This window comes from Astyanax mexicanus, unplaced genomic scaffold (assembly GCF_023375975.1).
Source record: "Astyanax mexicanus isolate ESR-SI-001 unplaced genomic scaffold, AstMex3_surface scaffold_45, whole genome shotgun sequence".
NCBI classification, from domain to species: Eukaryota; Metazoa; Chordata; class Actinopteri; order Characiformes; family Acestrorhamphidae; genus Astyanax; species Astyanax mexicanus.
This window is the reverse complement of record NW_026040055.1, coordinates 664,057-680,127: the sequence shown is the minus strand read 5'-3', so window position 1 is coordinate 680,127 and position 16,071 is coordinate 664,057. Positions and strand designations below refer to the sequence as shown.

At 35.9% G+C, this 16,071-nt stretch overlaps 1 protein-coding gene across 1 annotated transcript; it reads right to left on the bottom strand.

Annotated features, from left to right (window-relative positions):
• Nucleotides 1-500: 500 nt before the first annotated feature.
• LOC125795239 (uncharacterized) lies at nucleotides 501-15,357 on the bottom strand. The gene is made up of 11 exons (XM_049473742.1): nucleotides 15,235-15,357; nucleotides 14,936-15,129; nucleotides 14,507-14,654; nucleotides 14,069-14,273; nucleotides 12,370-13,435; nucleotides 12,037-12,086; nucleotides 5,140-5,364; nucleotides 4,828-5,001; nucleotides 2,054-2,243; nucleotides 1,792-1,967; nucleotides 501-875 (listed from the first exon to the last, which is right to left on the bottom strand). Exons 1-5 carry the CDS (start codon nucleotides 15,337-15,339, stop codon nucleotides 13,131-13,133), a joined length of 957 nt encoding a protein of 318 aa, XP_049329699.1. The 5' UTR covers nucleotides 15,340-15,357; the 3' UTR covers nucleotides 501-875; nucleotides 1,792-1,967; nucleotides 2,054-2,243; nucleotides 4,828-5,001; nucleotides 5,140-5,364; nucleotides 12,037-12,086; nucleotides 12,370-13,130.
• Between the last annotated feature and the right edge of the window lie 714 nt (nucleotides 15,358-16,071).

Genomic DNA, 16,071 nt, shown 5'->3' with positions numbered 1-16,071 from the left:
CGCTGTTTTTAGTATTCTATGTTGAACTTAAAATGGTAACTAATTCTTCTTCAGTTCCATACATTTTTATCTAGCATATTTTGTAAGTAGTTTGTGTTTTCGTAGCGTATGCAGTAGCTTCTTCATTTGTATTTGACTTTGTTTTAATGAGAATCACTACTCATTTCAGTTTAAGAATATTCTTAACAAGGACAAATTCCAAATACACCTGGCCGTTGACTAAAATCAAATTACACATGTAGGCAAATGACAAGATTAAGTGGATAATTGACTTGCTATGCAACATACTGATGTTAGCATGGGAATACCCACACAGCACTGTATAGATTAACGGTCCACCACTGAGATACAATCTGTAACTTCCTTTTTTATTAGTTATTAAAATTAAGTGTATAACAATAATTAAAATGTTTAATCTTGCAATAGCAGTTGTGTTTGTTTGGGAAATTGAAAACTACAGATGGATGAAAGCAAAGGATGACACTTTTATTTCCAAGAACAATAAAACAGTAGCAGTGAGAGTACTAGAAATTATTAGAACATCTTTTTAAAACATTACAGATATAAAACTCAAACTACAGACAATACATCCTCAAAACACTATTACTAAAACAAACGTTTTGAACAACATTTTTTATCAAAACAATTATTATTAAAACAAACCTTTTCTGAACAACTGAAACAATAACAATCCTACTGGCCAAAACATTTGATAATGTTTAGAGCTGATGACAACCCAAGGACCTCTGTGCATTGTATGTTCTCGGCCCTGCACTTTAGACAATGGGTTGATGTGGTTTCCCATTGTTGAACGCAGACTTTGCAGCCGACCAAGGTCCGGCAGCAGGCAGCAAACATGGGGCCCTCCATGGTTTCTATCAGAAAATAATCAAATATTTTTTAACATGCATATAGGATGGTCATAATTATTAGCAACTTCTCATAACATATACTGCCATAAACCCAATGTTTGTATATCACAATACTTCCTAATTATGATTTAGGAAGAGACCACTATTTTATAGAATGGTTTCATATAGTATTTTATATTAAATATTTAATTTAATTATGTTTTAATATTCCAGGTGCAGTGTCTGAACTGGTTTCCTATTTTTAAAAAATCACTCTTTAAAAGGGTGTAACTTCATAACTGTGTAACTTGAATAATTACAGGCTGGGTAATTATTTCAGCTGGCAACACGTTATTAAACCCTAACTGATACTGTGAGTAGCTTCTCATTTGTTAAACAGCCACGTGGAAAGACAGACATGCTGTGGGCATGTAAAATATGTTAGTCTGTTTAGGAAGGTCAAATTATCAAAGAAAAAATCGAAGGAGAATGCTAAAACTAAACTTAAATTGGGTTTAGAATTGTCTAATGCATTATTGTGGGACAGTGGGGAACATCATCTTCAAGGAAGAAATGTGGTCACTTGAATGATGGTGATCAGCGATCAACATTTGGTGAAATCAAATCGTAGAAAAACAACAATAGAACTCAGGGATATGTTTAATAGTGAAAGTATGAGCTTTTCCACTCGCACAATGCAGTAAAGGGAACATTGCAACTAAACAGCTGTGTAGCCTTAAGAAAACCGCATTTTAGAGAGACATTTTGTTGCTCAGTTCCAACTTTTCTGAAAAGAGTTACTACCATCAAGTTCTAAAGGAGTTAATGTTTTCCATGAAATAGTGTTTAATTGGTTTAATTGATTATTATAGCTCACTATTTCTGTAAGTACCTGATAAGCTTAACCAAATGGTAAGACTTTTATAAAAGAAAATGATACCTCTGCAAATCAAACACGCAAATGCCTGCTTAATTTTCTGGCTCTGGAGCATGGACCTAGAGTGGCCTATCAGCACTTTAATTTGTGAAGTGATGTCTTCCAGTCCATGGGATGCCTCCACCAGCTCTTCCACCTGATTTCTCAAAGCCACCAAAGCAGTCTCATCACCTCTGCGGCTGAAAAAAAACAAGCAAACAAAACATAGTTTTGAGGTTTTTTTATATTATTTTTAATTTGACATCCAATTTTGACTTCTTTTTACCTTTAAGGGTACACCACATTTTATAACAATGAGTTGTTAACAATTCTCAACGGATAATTCCATAGTTTTAGCTCATGTTTTAACTGTGGGGAAAATGACTGTGTACGTGTCCTCCTGGTCTGCCACTGCTGATATGATGTTTTTTCTAAAGCATGGATCTTCCTTGAATTTTGCCTCCAGTATAATGACCCTGTGAACAAAAATTGAAGTATTTCAAGTAGTATTTTAAAGCATTTCTATTAGTCTTTCAGTGAATAGAGCAGCTAAAGAGTTTCAACGATAAAGAAAACTAAAAACAGACAGCAATGGAGAAACATGTTTTTCATTGGACAGTAGTGATTTACTGTATACTACCATACCATACTGATCAAAACCCATACTGAGACTCACTGTACCACTAGGCGGGTTGGTTTATTCAGATTTTATCAATACCAATATTTCGCTAGTAGATGGGAGTGTGTTCTGCATACTGTTATCAGGCTCCTATAAAGTCCCATAAAGTCCATTCTTGTCTGTACTTGCAGCCCAAGTACTGTTCCAATTAACAGTTTGCAGTTAACCAAGTTCACTACAACTACCTAGATGAGTTCTTGCTCCTCACAAATTATTGAAGATGAATGGAAGGTGACTTGTGTGGACTTTTTACAGTCAGATATCCTAGAATGCACCTCGCACCAGTAGGTGGAGGAGAAAGTACATACAGTCCCCTCCAAAATACTTGGAACAGCAAGGCTTGTTTTTGTTGTTCACTAGACCTTTGCGTTTAAGACTAAAAGGTGGATATGAGACAAGAGTTCAGAATCACAGCTTTTATTTACTTCTAAATATGTCATGTAAATCTTGATTTATCACCGTTTGTATTACACCACACCATTTTATTGAGCAAAAGTAAAGGAACAAACAAAGTTGAAGTGAATTACATTTTAGTATTTGGTGAAAAAAACCTTGCTTTTAAGAACTGCCTCAAGCCTGCGACCCATTGACATCATCAAACTGTTGCACTCTTCCTATGTAATTCTACTCCAGGCTTTTATGGCAGCTTCTTTCAAATTCTTGTTTATTTCAGGGGGATTCTCCCTTTAGTCTCCTTTTGGGCAGGTAAAAATGTATGTTCATGATAAGATTAGATAGATGACTGACCTGGCCAGTCTAATATTTTCCACTTTTTCCACCCGGATGAACTCCTTTGTCTTCTTTGCTGTATGTTTGGGTCGTTATCCTGGTGTAAAATTAAACTCCTGCCAATTAGTTTGGTAGCATTCCTTCTTAAAGAGGCAGACAAAACTTATCTGTACACCTCTGAATTAATTTTGCTGCTACCATTATCAGTTACATTATCAATAAATATGATTGAGCCTGTTCCAGAGGCAGCCATGCATGCCCAAGCCATGACTTTACCACCACCATGCTTTACAGATGAGCTTGTTTCCCTTTGATCTTGGGCTGTTACCTTCTTCCTCCACACTTTGGCCTTTCCATCACTTTGGTAGAGGTTATTTTGGTTTCATGAGTCCATAGGACTGTGTTCCAGAATGTCTGTGGCTCATCTCTGTACTTTCTGGCAAACTCCAATCTGGCCTTCCGATTCTTGCTACTGATGAGGGGTTTGCATTGTGTTGTATGGCCTCCATAATCTGCTCTCAGAGTCTTCTCAGAACAGTGGACTGGGATACCTTCACCCCTGCTCTATGAAGGCCGTTGGTGATCTGGCTTACTGTAGTTTTTGGGTTCTTCTTTACAGCTAGGACAATTCTTCTCTCATCAGTGGGTGTTGTTTTTCTTGGTCGACCTATTTGACGACTGTTGCTCAGTACACCAGTGGTTTCTTTCTGTTTCAAGACATTCCAAATGGTTGTGGTTGCTATGCCCAATGTTTTTCCAATGGCTCAGATTGATTTGCCCTCTTTTCTGTGTTTCAGTATGGCTTGCTTTTCTCTCAGACAACTCTCTGGTCTTCATTGTGGTTTATCTTCTTTTACAAATATTTTACAATCTGTATATGTTTAACCAAAACCAAGAAGGAGAGTAGTCATGCAGACCTTTTTAGTGCTTTAACAAACAACCTTAATTACACCTGGTTAACGAGAAACACCTTTCAGTCACATGTTCCAATAGTTTTGCTCACTTGAAAAATGGGTGGGTTTCAAGAAGTGGAGTTATGTATCATAACTAAGTTTTGGGAGTGATCCACGCCCTCACTCCTCCCACTTCCTTCCCTATTTAAACCATCACTTCCTCTCTACCTGCTCGTTGAACAACCTCGCACCCACCTCCTCCCCATCTTCCTCCTTCTTTAATTTTATTCTTTTCTCATGTTTCTCTTCGTGTGAGGGAGGCTTCGGCCTGAACTCCACCCCAAATTCTCTGAGTTCGCTCCCCCTCTTTTCTTCTTCTCTGCCCAGTCAAGGGCGTGGGTCAATACTAGCAAAAGGGTGGTATGTCCTGATTGGTTTATCACATCTGATGAAAACTACCAGGAAATAAAAGCTGAGATTCTGAACTTTTGTCTTATACTAACCTTTTTGTCTTAAATTAAAATGGCTTTGGTGCACAGCAAAAATAAGAGATTCTGCCTTGCTGTTCCAAAACTTCAGGAGGGGACTGTATCTGTAAGTTATACATTTTCAAAATAGTACTGCTGTGTGATAGAATTACACAATAATACATTTTAGGTAATTATTTAGGTGATAATATAATGGTTTAGACTTCAGCGCTATGTTTTGTTAAGGAAGCGTCAATGTGAAAATGTGCTCATACTTAACAGTTTCATTTACCTGTTGTTCCCTCGGTCTCCATGATCTCATTTCCATGAACGTCAGTCAGGACATATTCCTCATCGTTCGCCATTGCCACCTTTACTTTCTGTAGGATACAAGCCACGCTCGCCTCTGCCTCCACAAATCTCACCACAATAACCCTGGTGGACACCAGCCTTCCATCCAGGATTTCTGAAACGTGAACAGATCTGTCACAAAGCCATACAGAAACATAAAAAAATTACCTAAACCTGTCTTTTATAAAGTACGTCCCACAAAATGTATTATAGGTTGTAATGTGTGGGTATTAACCAGTTTAGTTATTCATACCTTTGAAAAGATCGAGGTGTGCTTGGTCGCGGAGGCAGTTTGGCAGCGAGGACGTGGAAGGTTGGAGGAAAGAAAAATGCCGAGTGGTAACCTCATAATGACCTCATATGAGTGTACCTCATAATGAGCGTGCACGGTCAGATCCAATCCACTGAAGTTCCCACTTTCCAAAGGAAAGATGGCAACGTTGGCAGCATCCGTCATGTATACGTTTGCCGGGTTTATCTGAAAATAAATTTAGACAGACGACTAAACAACTGTGGCAAGTGTTACCCGTGTGTGACGTAAAATAATTTGTTCTTTAAAATCTAACTAGTATTATTACTTGCATTTCTACAGATTTATAGAATTTTACAGTGATACAAAAACACCTTTCAACAATTTAGTCCACTCATTTTTTAATTTGTGTTACATGCAGAACACATACACAATATTTAATAAAGCTAGAACAGAACTTTAAACAGAAAGTATGTAAAAGAGTAACGCATTAACTATGTTCTTAAAACATGCTTGCTAACTAATAACCTCCCATAAAACAACTCACAAGATGTTCCCACTGATCCCATTGTCGGCATTCAGCTATACTTGACTACTGCAACTCTCTACTGGCTGGTCTTCCACTGCGAGCCACCAAACCACTACAGTTAATTCAGAATGCGGCAGCACGACTCGTCTTCAATCTTCCGAAGTTCAGTCATGTGACTCCTTTGCTGCGTTCCCTCCACTGGCTTCCTGTTGCCGCCCGCATCCGATTCAAAACCCTGACGCTGGCCTTCAAGGCAAAAAACAGACCAGCTCCTTCATACCTGATGGCGATGGTCAAAGCCAGATCTGCACCAAGAGCTCTTAGAGCTTCCAGTACGGCTCGGCTCGAACCTCCATCACTCAAAACACACAGAAAACAGACATCCAGACTCTTCTCTGTGCTGCAGCAAGGTGGTGGAATGAACTTCCACTGGATGTCAGAACAGCAGAGTCACTCACGGTCTTCAAACGTCGACTGAAGACACATCTTTTCAAAGAGTTCCTAAACTAATAATAAAAAAAAAAAAAAAATAAAATAAAAAAAAGGTTCCTAGGGTTCTTAACATGATTAAGCTCTATGTATCTCTTGATCCTAGTCTACAAACTAGCTTTGGATATCTTAAGTAACTTTGAAGCACTGTTGTAAGTCGCTCTGGATAAGGGCGTCTGCTAAATACCGAAAATGTAAATGTAAATGTAAATGTACTCATTTCAGGTTTTACTTCAACAGCTAACAAGCACAGGTGAGGCTTGTTAGATATCGGGTTATTAGACAAGGTGAGGCCTGAGAGTCACGTGATGCGAGCTGCTGACAAGACGTGAGTTTGTTAGCTCCTGTCAGTGTTTCATGAAATTCGTGTAATATCCTTAAAAAGGCTTTTACCTTGACTGAAATTCAACGCAAGACAATGTCTAAAATATCTCTGAACCCAGTCAAAGGAAATTCTGAGGTAAAAACAACGAAGTCAGGCGGTGTTAAAAGACCGAAAACTAGCTCGGCTAATGCTAGCGACGACGGCGCTGACACAAACGACTCTCCCGCTATCCTCAACGAGCTTCGTGAAATTAAGGACACACTGAAAATTCTGTTGGAGTCCCAACAAATGTTCAGTGATACTGTTAATGCTATGGATAAACGTATTTTGACTGCGGAGCAGAGGATTTCGGACATTGAGGACAGAGAGCATAAAAACACAGAAGCATTGAATGAACTGACAAAAATGGCAACCCAGCTACAACTCACAAATGATAAGGTAGAGTACCTTGAAAACTACTCCAGACGTCAAAATGTCAGAATTACAGGAGTTCCAGAAGGGGCAGAAGGAAGACGGTGTGAGGAATTTTCCAGAAACCTGTTGTTACAACTTTTCGGCGGAGAAAAAGTCGAAGCTCACCGGCCGCTGGAAATAGAACGAGCGCACAGGATCGGTCAGAAAGGACAGCGTCAAAATCGACCTATCATTGTGCGATTCCTGAGGTATTCAGACAGGCAAAACATACTTGAACTGTCTAGAACAACAACGAGGAAGCGGTACCTCGAAAACCCTATCAGTATCTTCCCGGATTTCTCGCCTGAAGAACAGAGAAAGCGCGCCCTCTTCACCCCAATTCGCCGGCTGCTGAAAGGAAGAACCGACGTTCGCTACGGACTTCTGTACCCGGCCACTCTCAAAATAACCTTCCAAAATCACACGTACCTCTTCAAGAGAGTGGAGGAAGCAGAGGCATTCGTGAAGGTCAATTTCAACACGAGCACCAGTTCAGCAACTGAGGAAAGCATGCAGTAAAGAATGGACGAAACTGGCATTTAACTTAATGACTGATTTAAGATACGCCAGATTGGATAAATTACTGTACTGGCCAGAGTGTTTAATTTACCAGCGCTCTAATGGACTAAATACGTAGCGTTTTACATGGGTCTGGATACCTGGTGTTCAGTTTATGTGGAGTATTATTAATATTAATGAATTTCATTTGAAGTTAGGATAGATGTAAAGTGGTAATGCAGTCAAAGCTTTTCATGTTCACGGACAGGTTCCATCACGCTCTAGTGAAACACAGGTTATTAGTAGGAGGTTAATTCTTATTTATTTATTTTTTCCCTCGTATTTTCCTTGCTACTAGTTAGGTTTGACAGCCGTTTTTTTTGCTGTCTTAGATGTATAGCACACTGAAGTTAAATAGCCTTTTCAGATTTAATCTATTCGAGTTCTTGATCTACTGCACACTCCTGCACTTACGCATTAGAAACATGAATTATAATTTGAAACCATTCAGAAGTATTAGATATAATGAATGAGAATAAATGTAATGTGAACAAAACCATTAACATAATCTCATGGAATGTTAGAGGCTTTCAAAATCCTATTAAACGCTCCAAAATTTTATCCAACCTTGCAAAACAAAAATGTGACATTGCATTAATTCAGGAAAGTCACTTAATTGAAGAAGAAGTGCTCAAATTGAAGAAAAAATGGGTTGGTCATGTTTATTCATCTTCATTTAATTCAAAGTCAAGAGGTGTACTTATACTAATTAATAAGAATTTGGTTTTCCATTTAGAAAATATTATAAAAGATGAAATAGGTAGATTTGTGGCCATTAAACTAAGTTTTGGGGGTCAAAAAATAGCAGTTGCTAGTTTGTATGCCCCCAATATAAACCAAGATCAATTTTTCAATGATATTGCCAACAAATTGTCTCAATGGGGTAATATACCTCTAATTCTTGGAGGAGATTTTAATACTGTAATGGATGAATATATTGACAGATCATTTCATAATAAGAGAAAATACCCCCGTACCCACAATGCCTTACACAATATTGTTGATGAATTTGGTCTATCAGATACATGGCGTATGTTTCATCCCACTGAACGAGATTATACATATTTTTCGCCCTTGCATAAAACCTTTTCACGAATTGATATGTTCTTTACTTCAAAATCCTTGATAAAGGATATCTCCTGGGCTAAAATTGACACTATACATATTTCTGACCATGCTTCTATAGCTATTGGAATATCCCTATCAACCGCTTTTAGAACTCAGAAGTTCTGGAAATTTAACAATTCACTTGTGAATGATAAAGCTTTTCAGGAATTTATTTCAAAAGAGATTCATGAATTCCTCTCTTTTAATAAACAGCCAGATATATCGCCAAAACTTTTATGGGAATCTATGAAAGCATATTTAAGAGGAAGATGTATTTGTTATTCCTCACAAAAGAAAAAGAAACAGAATGCTAAAATTGAAGAGTTAACAGAGCAAATAAAAGGTCTAGAAGAATTACTGAGGCAAGACCCATCTGCTGCCAATTATAGAAACTTGATAAAGGTAAAATTTCAATTAAACAATTTGCTTACAGAGAGAGAATCCTTTATTATATCTCGTGTCAAAAGAATATACCACGAACAGGGAGAACGTAGTGGAAAATATTTAGCTTATAAATTACGTCAACTTGAGCAAAATAAGATAATCACCACAATTAAATCCAAAACTGGAGCAATAACTAATAACCCAATGGAAATTAATAACATTTTTAAAGGTTTTTATGAAAAATTATATTCCACATCAAATAAATTCACACTGACTTCATATGAATCTTTTTTTCAAGGCATTAATCTGAATAAATTAGATAATGAAGATAAAATAATGCTTGATGCTCCCATATTAATTGATGAAATTAAAAGCGCTATATTAGACCTTCCAAAAAACAAAACACCTGGACCCGGTGGATTTTCATCAGAATTTTATAAGTTAAACATTAACTTAATTGCCCCAATTCTAAAAGAGGTTTTTGACCAATCATTCAAAGATAAAAAGTTACCCTTAAATATGCAAGAGGTATTAATTACCCTAATTCCAAAACCAAATAAAGATCATACAGAATGCAAAAACTTTCGGCCAATTTCTCTAATTCAAACCGACTGTAAAATTCTTAGTAAAATTCTTGCTCTAAGATTAAGCCATGTAATTGGAGGACTTATTCATTCAGATCAAAAAGGCTTTCTAAAAGGAAGATATTCTGCAGAAAATGTAAGACAATTAATTCATAATATGTATAATAACAGAGACTCATCTGACCCTTCAATGGCCATCACATTAGATGCAGAAAAAGCCTTTGATCAAATTGAATGGCATTTTTTATATTATACTATGAGGAAAATGAGCTTTGGGGAAAAGTTCATAGATTGGATTAAAATCCTATACTCCAGTCCTTCAGCATGCATACACACAGGGTGTATGTATTTCTCAATATTTCAAAATATTTAGAGGATTGAGGCAAGGTTGTAACCTTTCTCCCATGCTTTTTAACATTGCAATTGAACCACTGGCAACAAAGATCAGAGAGTCTAATGAAGTTGTTGGAGTTGGAGGGAAAAACAAAGCAAAAATTTCTTTGTATGCGGATGATATTTTGTTGACAATAAGTAAACCAGATCGATCCTTACCAGGTTTATTTAAAATAATTAAAGACTTTGGGGACATTTCAGGTTATAGTGTGAATTGGGAAAAGTCTGAGGCTTTACCCCTTTCAAAAAACACATTTCCCAAAACATATGAAAATTATCCCTTTAAATGGCCATCCAATGGTATGAAATATCTAGGCATTTATATCCCGAGATTTGCCGAAAAAATTATCCAATTAAATATGGATCCACTGCTTGAGCACATTAAAAAGAAATTTGAGTTATGGAATAATCTTCCACTTTCCTTTTTAGGTCGAATAGAAACTATTAAAATGTCAATTATGCCCAAATTATCATATTATTTGTCAATGCTACCCCCCATTATTCCACTTCAATATTTTAAACGAATTAATAAAATGTTTAATACTTTTATATGGGCATCTAAACAACCAAGAATCAAAATAGATAAACTTTTTAAACATCACCTAGATGGAGGTTTCAACCTGCCAAACCCTTACTGGTACTATTTAGCATATCAGTTTAGACATTTTCAGGACTGGCTACGTAGTCCAGACATTACAAACCCCTCGACTTTACTTAAGTTAGAGGAGGAAATGGCCCAACCCTTTTCATTGAAGGAGATTTTTCTTCATGGCCCTGCACCTTCTTTAAAACAAAACATCTTTTTTTCAAATGCCAACCGAATTTTTAAAGCTTTATGCAATATTTTTGAAATACGAAACAAACTTTTTTCAAGCTCAGGTCTATGGTATAATCCTTTATTTACATTAAATAAGAAACCATTACATAGTGTCGATTGGAGCTCCAAAGGTATAAACATGGTGAAAGACCTCTTTGAAAATGGCAAATTACTAAATTTACGCAGTTTAAAAGAAAAATTTAAAATAGGCACCTCTGATTCATATATATTTTTACATCTAAAGAAAACAATTGATCAAATTTATACAAATACTATTTTTAAACCTTCCTCACTTGAAACTGCTTTGTTTGATTTTGAAAATCGTAATAAAATTGTATCCAAATTATATATGAAAATTAGAGATTATCATTGCCCAATCTTTAAAACATCACATAGCAAACTTAGAAATGTATGGAATACTGACATTAATGAAGTCTTGGATGATAATTCCTGGAATTTAGTATGGAGCAACATAAAATGTTCAACTCCTAGTATGAAGCTAAGATCTATTCAAATGAAAATATTACATAGAATACATTACACTCCTCAGAAATTACATGATTACAGACTTCATGTTTCAAATCTGTGCTGGAGATGTAAAAGAGAAGAAGGGTCACTTATCCATATGTTCTGGTCTTGCCCATGTGTATTACCTTTTTGGAAAAGTATTGTTGAACATTTATCTAAAATCACAAATGTTATTATATCACTATCTCCAAGACTAATGATTTTAGGTGACACCTCTGTATGCAAACTTAACAAAGTAGTAGCTAAAATGATTTTATCTTCTGCATTAATAGGCAAAAAAACTATTTTACTTTCATGGAAAGAGACACAGCCACCTTCTTTAACTATATGGAAAAACTTTTTAATGGAAAACATTTTGATGGAACGGGTGTCCTATTCTTTTAACCCAAAATATAAACTATACTATGAAATGTGGGACAAGGCAGCAGAGTATTTAAATTCGATTGACTTATAGCTATGCAACATTTCTTATACTTCTGTATTGATTGCTTTATTTTATAGAATCTTTTTAGTGCGTATAACACTGGTGCTTATTCTTTTTTTGTGTGCTATTAGCAAATCTTTTCGTTTGTTTGTTTGTTAGTTTGTTTGTTGTTTGTTGAGATTGATTAATGTGCTATTTTCCTGTACATTGTAATTACTTTAAAACCAATAAAACATTAAATAACAAATGGAAAAAAAAAAAAAAAAAAAAAAAAAAAAAGAAAACTTGAAGAGAGAGAACGACACTCACAGGTAGCCGTTAAACTCTGTTGAAGGTCTCTTCCAAGCTGTGACAGTATCCTAAAAAAGAAAGCAATTGTACAAGGAGTGGCATAAAGTTATCCAAAAGCAGTGTGTAAGAATGGTGGAGGAGAACATATCAAAGATGCATGAAAACTGTGATTACAAACCAGGGTTATTCCACCAAATGTTGATTTCTGAACTCTTAAAATTTATGAAAATAAAATAGTTTTCTTTAAATTAAAAAAAAAAAAAAAAAAGACAAGGTGAGGCCTATTAATTAGCTAGAGCTATTAAATAAAGAGTTGAACCACGAACTCTACATTAAGTTAATTAAGCACACCTGGAATATCTGAGCAATCCTGTCAGCTCGCATGTCCTCAAATCGGAGTGTAACTCTTTTATTTCCTTTAAACACGACGTAGGTTTCCATTTTAGCCAACTGATGCAACACGGAGCTAGCTGCACACTTCCAACTTCTTCGACTCCTCATAACGCCTAAAGAACATGGACAAATCCCCCCCTATCGGTACTAAAAGAAAAACAGAAACAAACAGTTCAGATGCTGTGAAGCGAAAAATACAGTCCCATTTTTACTAGTAAAAACTCAAGTTGTCTACAGTAAAATTCTTATTAATGATTATTATTATTTGTCAATTCATTTTGACAAATATAATGAATGAAATATATGTCTAATGTCGTTTTTACAAGTTAAATGAGATTATAACGAAGAGAAAATCCATGTAAATCAATGTTTATATGACTAGTAATAAGTACATTTAGAGCATGTGGCCATGGTACTGTGATAATGGATTCATTGATCTGTATATCTGATATTATTTCTAGTACTGTATTACTGTTATTTGTGTTGTTAGTGTTATTTTAGGAAAAAATATTTTGCCATAAATATAGCACTATATTGGTTTTCTTACATTGGTAACTTCATTCAGAATGCTTTGCTGTGCAGAATGAGGCTTACATAAAATCACCACATGATTAACATTAATTCATTTTTGCCAATGCTGGACCAAAAAGGGACTGAGATTAAGATGGCATGGGACAACAAATATGGGAGTGATTTTTTTTTTGTTGGAGAAATTACTTCTAGACATATTTTCTGACTATGTCAACAAGAAGCTTTACATCATTTTGAAACTGTACAGGCTGGTAATTTACAGCATTTTCAAACAACAAGGCAATGTCATGGCACTGCAGTGAAAACTCTCTTTCGGCTGCTTCCTGATCCTCTGGACAATGAAATGGATTTCTTCCAAAGGTCGAAAGTCTTGTCAAAGAGGCTCCCACTTCTTGGTCATACTGGTTTGCAGCTTCTGTTGCATCTGGTAGAAGATCTGGAGAAACCTTTTTAGGGCATCCCCCTTGAGCCAGCAGATTAGGTATGCCTTTGCCTAAAATGTGAGTTAGCAAATTAAAATGATTTTCAATTAAAATATTTTAGAGCATTTTACATAAAAAGGGAAGTGGAGAGTTTAAAATATATATTTTTTAAACATTTTACTATTCCACACTAAGCACAAATCTGACTTATTTCCTGATAATAATAAGCTACAAAGGTGTTTCCCAAAAATAGTTATCTTAAACTATGCATTCTATTTTTAGATGGGATCAACAGGTTGCAAACATCCGGCAGACAGACTTTGCTATGTCTGTGTCCAATGTATATAGACTTCAGTGCAAAAGTACCGGTACTGTACATTGTGATGTCACAGCTCAGGTCTGCCATTGTATACATTTATTTATGTATATTAGGTTCATTTACGGTATGTTATATTGTATGTTCAATGTTTTTGTGTAAGGTGGTTAACTGTGGGTCTTTGTAGTTAGTGTATACAGACATAGTAGTTGGGTCATAAGAAGGACATATACCACAGGACGGTGGCTATCGAAGTTGGCATCAATACTCCTACGTTACTGGGAAACACTCCAGTTTATTCTACAACATGAAGAATTTCACAGAGCTTGAATAAACAATAGAAGACTACTACATATGCTTTTTATGTTGCTGAAACCTTTGGACATACCTGGAATCCTGTGTGCATTCCATGACTTCACTACTCTGTCAACGCCAACTTGAGCTGCCGAACATGTCAGGGAAGACATATAGTGTTTGGTCAAGTTGTCTTCCATGTCGATCTCTTCCTGGTCAACTAAATGAAGTAATGCCCCTTTCAGTGGATAATTAACTCTTTGGTTCACCTCTGGCCAGATTCTTTCTATCGTGTGATTCTGCAACATACAATAAATATTTTAATGAGTAAACAAACATCATACTGTTAATAAATATTTGGCAGTTTACCTAAAAACAGCATAAATTCCAGTATCATTGGCATGAGTTTGAGTGCAAACATTTTCAAACCTCTTACATGTATTACAATTCTGAGCCAGGTTTAAATTTAATTCAAAAACTATTTTTATATTTTTTGGAACTGTTAATAAAACAAAAATCATGACAAACTCACCTGTGTTGAATGTGATTGAATGTAGGCCTGTCTGTCTGTATTAAACCGAAGGCCTGCCAATTTCTCCTGAATAAAGAGAGTCAAGAAAAACTCTCTTCCATGATCCACCCTGATTTGATCCCAAATGCCATGTTGTAAAACAGAATTTCTGCAAGACAGCAAACATATTTTAAAAGACAGCATTACAGTAAACACAATAAAACACATACAAAGTTAATAATTAGTTAATTCTCTAAAAGTATTTCTTAAGGCTATAGTACAAAATGTTTGAATGTTAGTGTTTCGAAACAAAACTGTCCAGGGCAAAATATTATAAGGAATTAAATGGCATCACTAATTTATAAAAGGTACTTGAGAGCAGACACTTTCAGTAGAACAGGGAGCCTTTTCAGGCAGGGTCTTTGAGCTGAACAGAACACTGTCAATTACCTGTACACATCCTGATATATGAGCAGGTTATTCTTAACTGGCATGGTGGAATGTCCAACAATTTTGCTGGAATAGCCATCTATAGCAAGCACATGAGTCACACCAAACATGACCAATTTCTCATTTTGGTCCATGTGTAGTTTGTGACCCATGTACTCTGCATTGTAAGGCATTGGATTCAGGTTCTTGGCCCCCTGTGTGAAACCAATAAGAGATAATGGAAGAAACTTATTTCAGTTCCAAAATAAAATCAAGTGCAGACATTCCTGTAGATCTTTAGTCTAGTTGTTAATACTTACATGGCACCGATCTGTATGATAAGGCTGATTAACAGTCCTGAGCATATGTCCCACACGAACTTCTGATGCACAGATTCCCTTTGATGACAAATACCCAGTCATCATTTTTCGACCATAGGCTGGTCCAATCTGAAGTAAAAAAGATGCAGATTTTAGATAACCAACTATTATAAATAACCAGCTATTATAAACCAGCTATTATATACGATTTTTGTTCAAGGGAGGTTTCTTAAATCTTGCAAGAGGAAAACAAAAATAATTTAACACACAAGTACAAATGTAACTGCTCAACCCCCATTTTTATTTTTATTCACATCTATTACATATCACTATGAAGTAGGAGACATTCTGCAGAATGCATGTAATACGCAAATAATGACTGTAATTATTCTTGTTTTACTAATCATTCTGTTAAGCAGTAACCTTATAAAATCCATACTGTTTGCAGGGTCACAGAGACTATACACCCTAAAGCTGTTTAACAACACAGACACAATGTCTTCGTCCGATCCAAAAGTACAATAAGATGGAAAAGATCTCAGTGCCTGGAATACTTGTTTACTTTCAGTCAATACAGAAATAAAAAAAGAAAAAAAAAACCTGAGAATCCCTTTAAACTTCAACAGCAGCAACAACAAAAGAAGAAAAGTTTGTGAAATTACCGTATTAAATATTATCCCTCTGTATAAAGTAATCTTGTCTGTTTGGGCGAGCTTTAACGTATCTTAGCAACGTTGGCAGTGCGTCCCATTGGTAGCTATAGATCATTGCGAGAAGCGCTGCTTAATTTGGGTATTGTAATTGTAATTTCCTGGCAACCTTACAAATTCCAGTTAT

Coding starts and splice junctions, on each gene's coding strand:
- LOC125795239 (XM_049473742.1), bottom strand. CDS start 15,339: ATGATGACTGGGTATTTGTCATCAAAGGGAATCTGTGCATCAGAAGTT. Junction 14,655..14,935: donor ATATATCAGGATGTGTACAG/GTAATTGACAGT, acceptor GCTGTCTTGCAG/AAATTCTGTTTTACAACATG. Junction 14,274..14,506: donor TTCAATCACATTCAACACAG/GTGAGTTTGTCA, acceptor TGTATGTTGCAG/AATCACACGATAGAAAGAAT.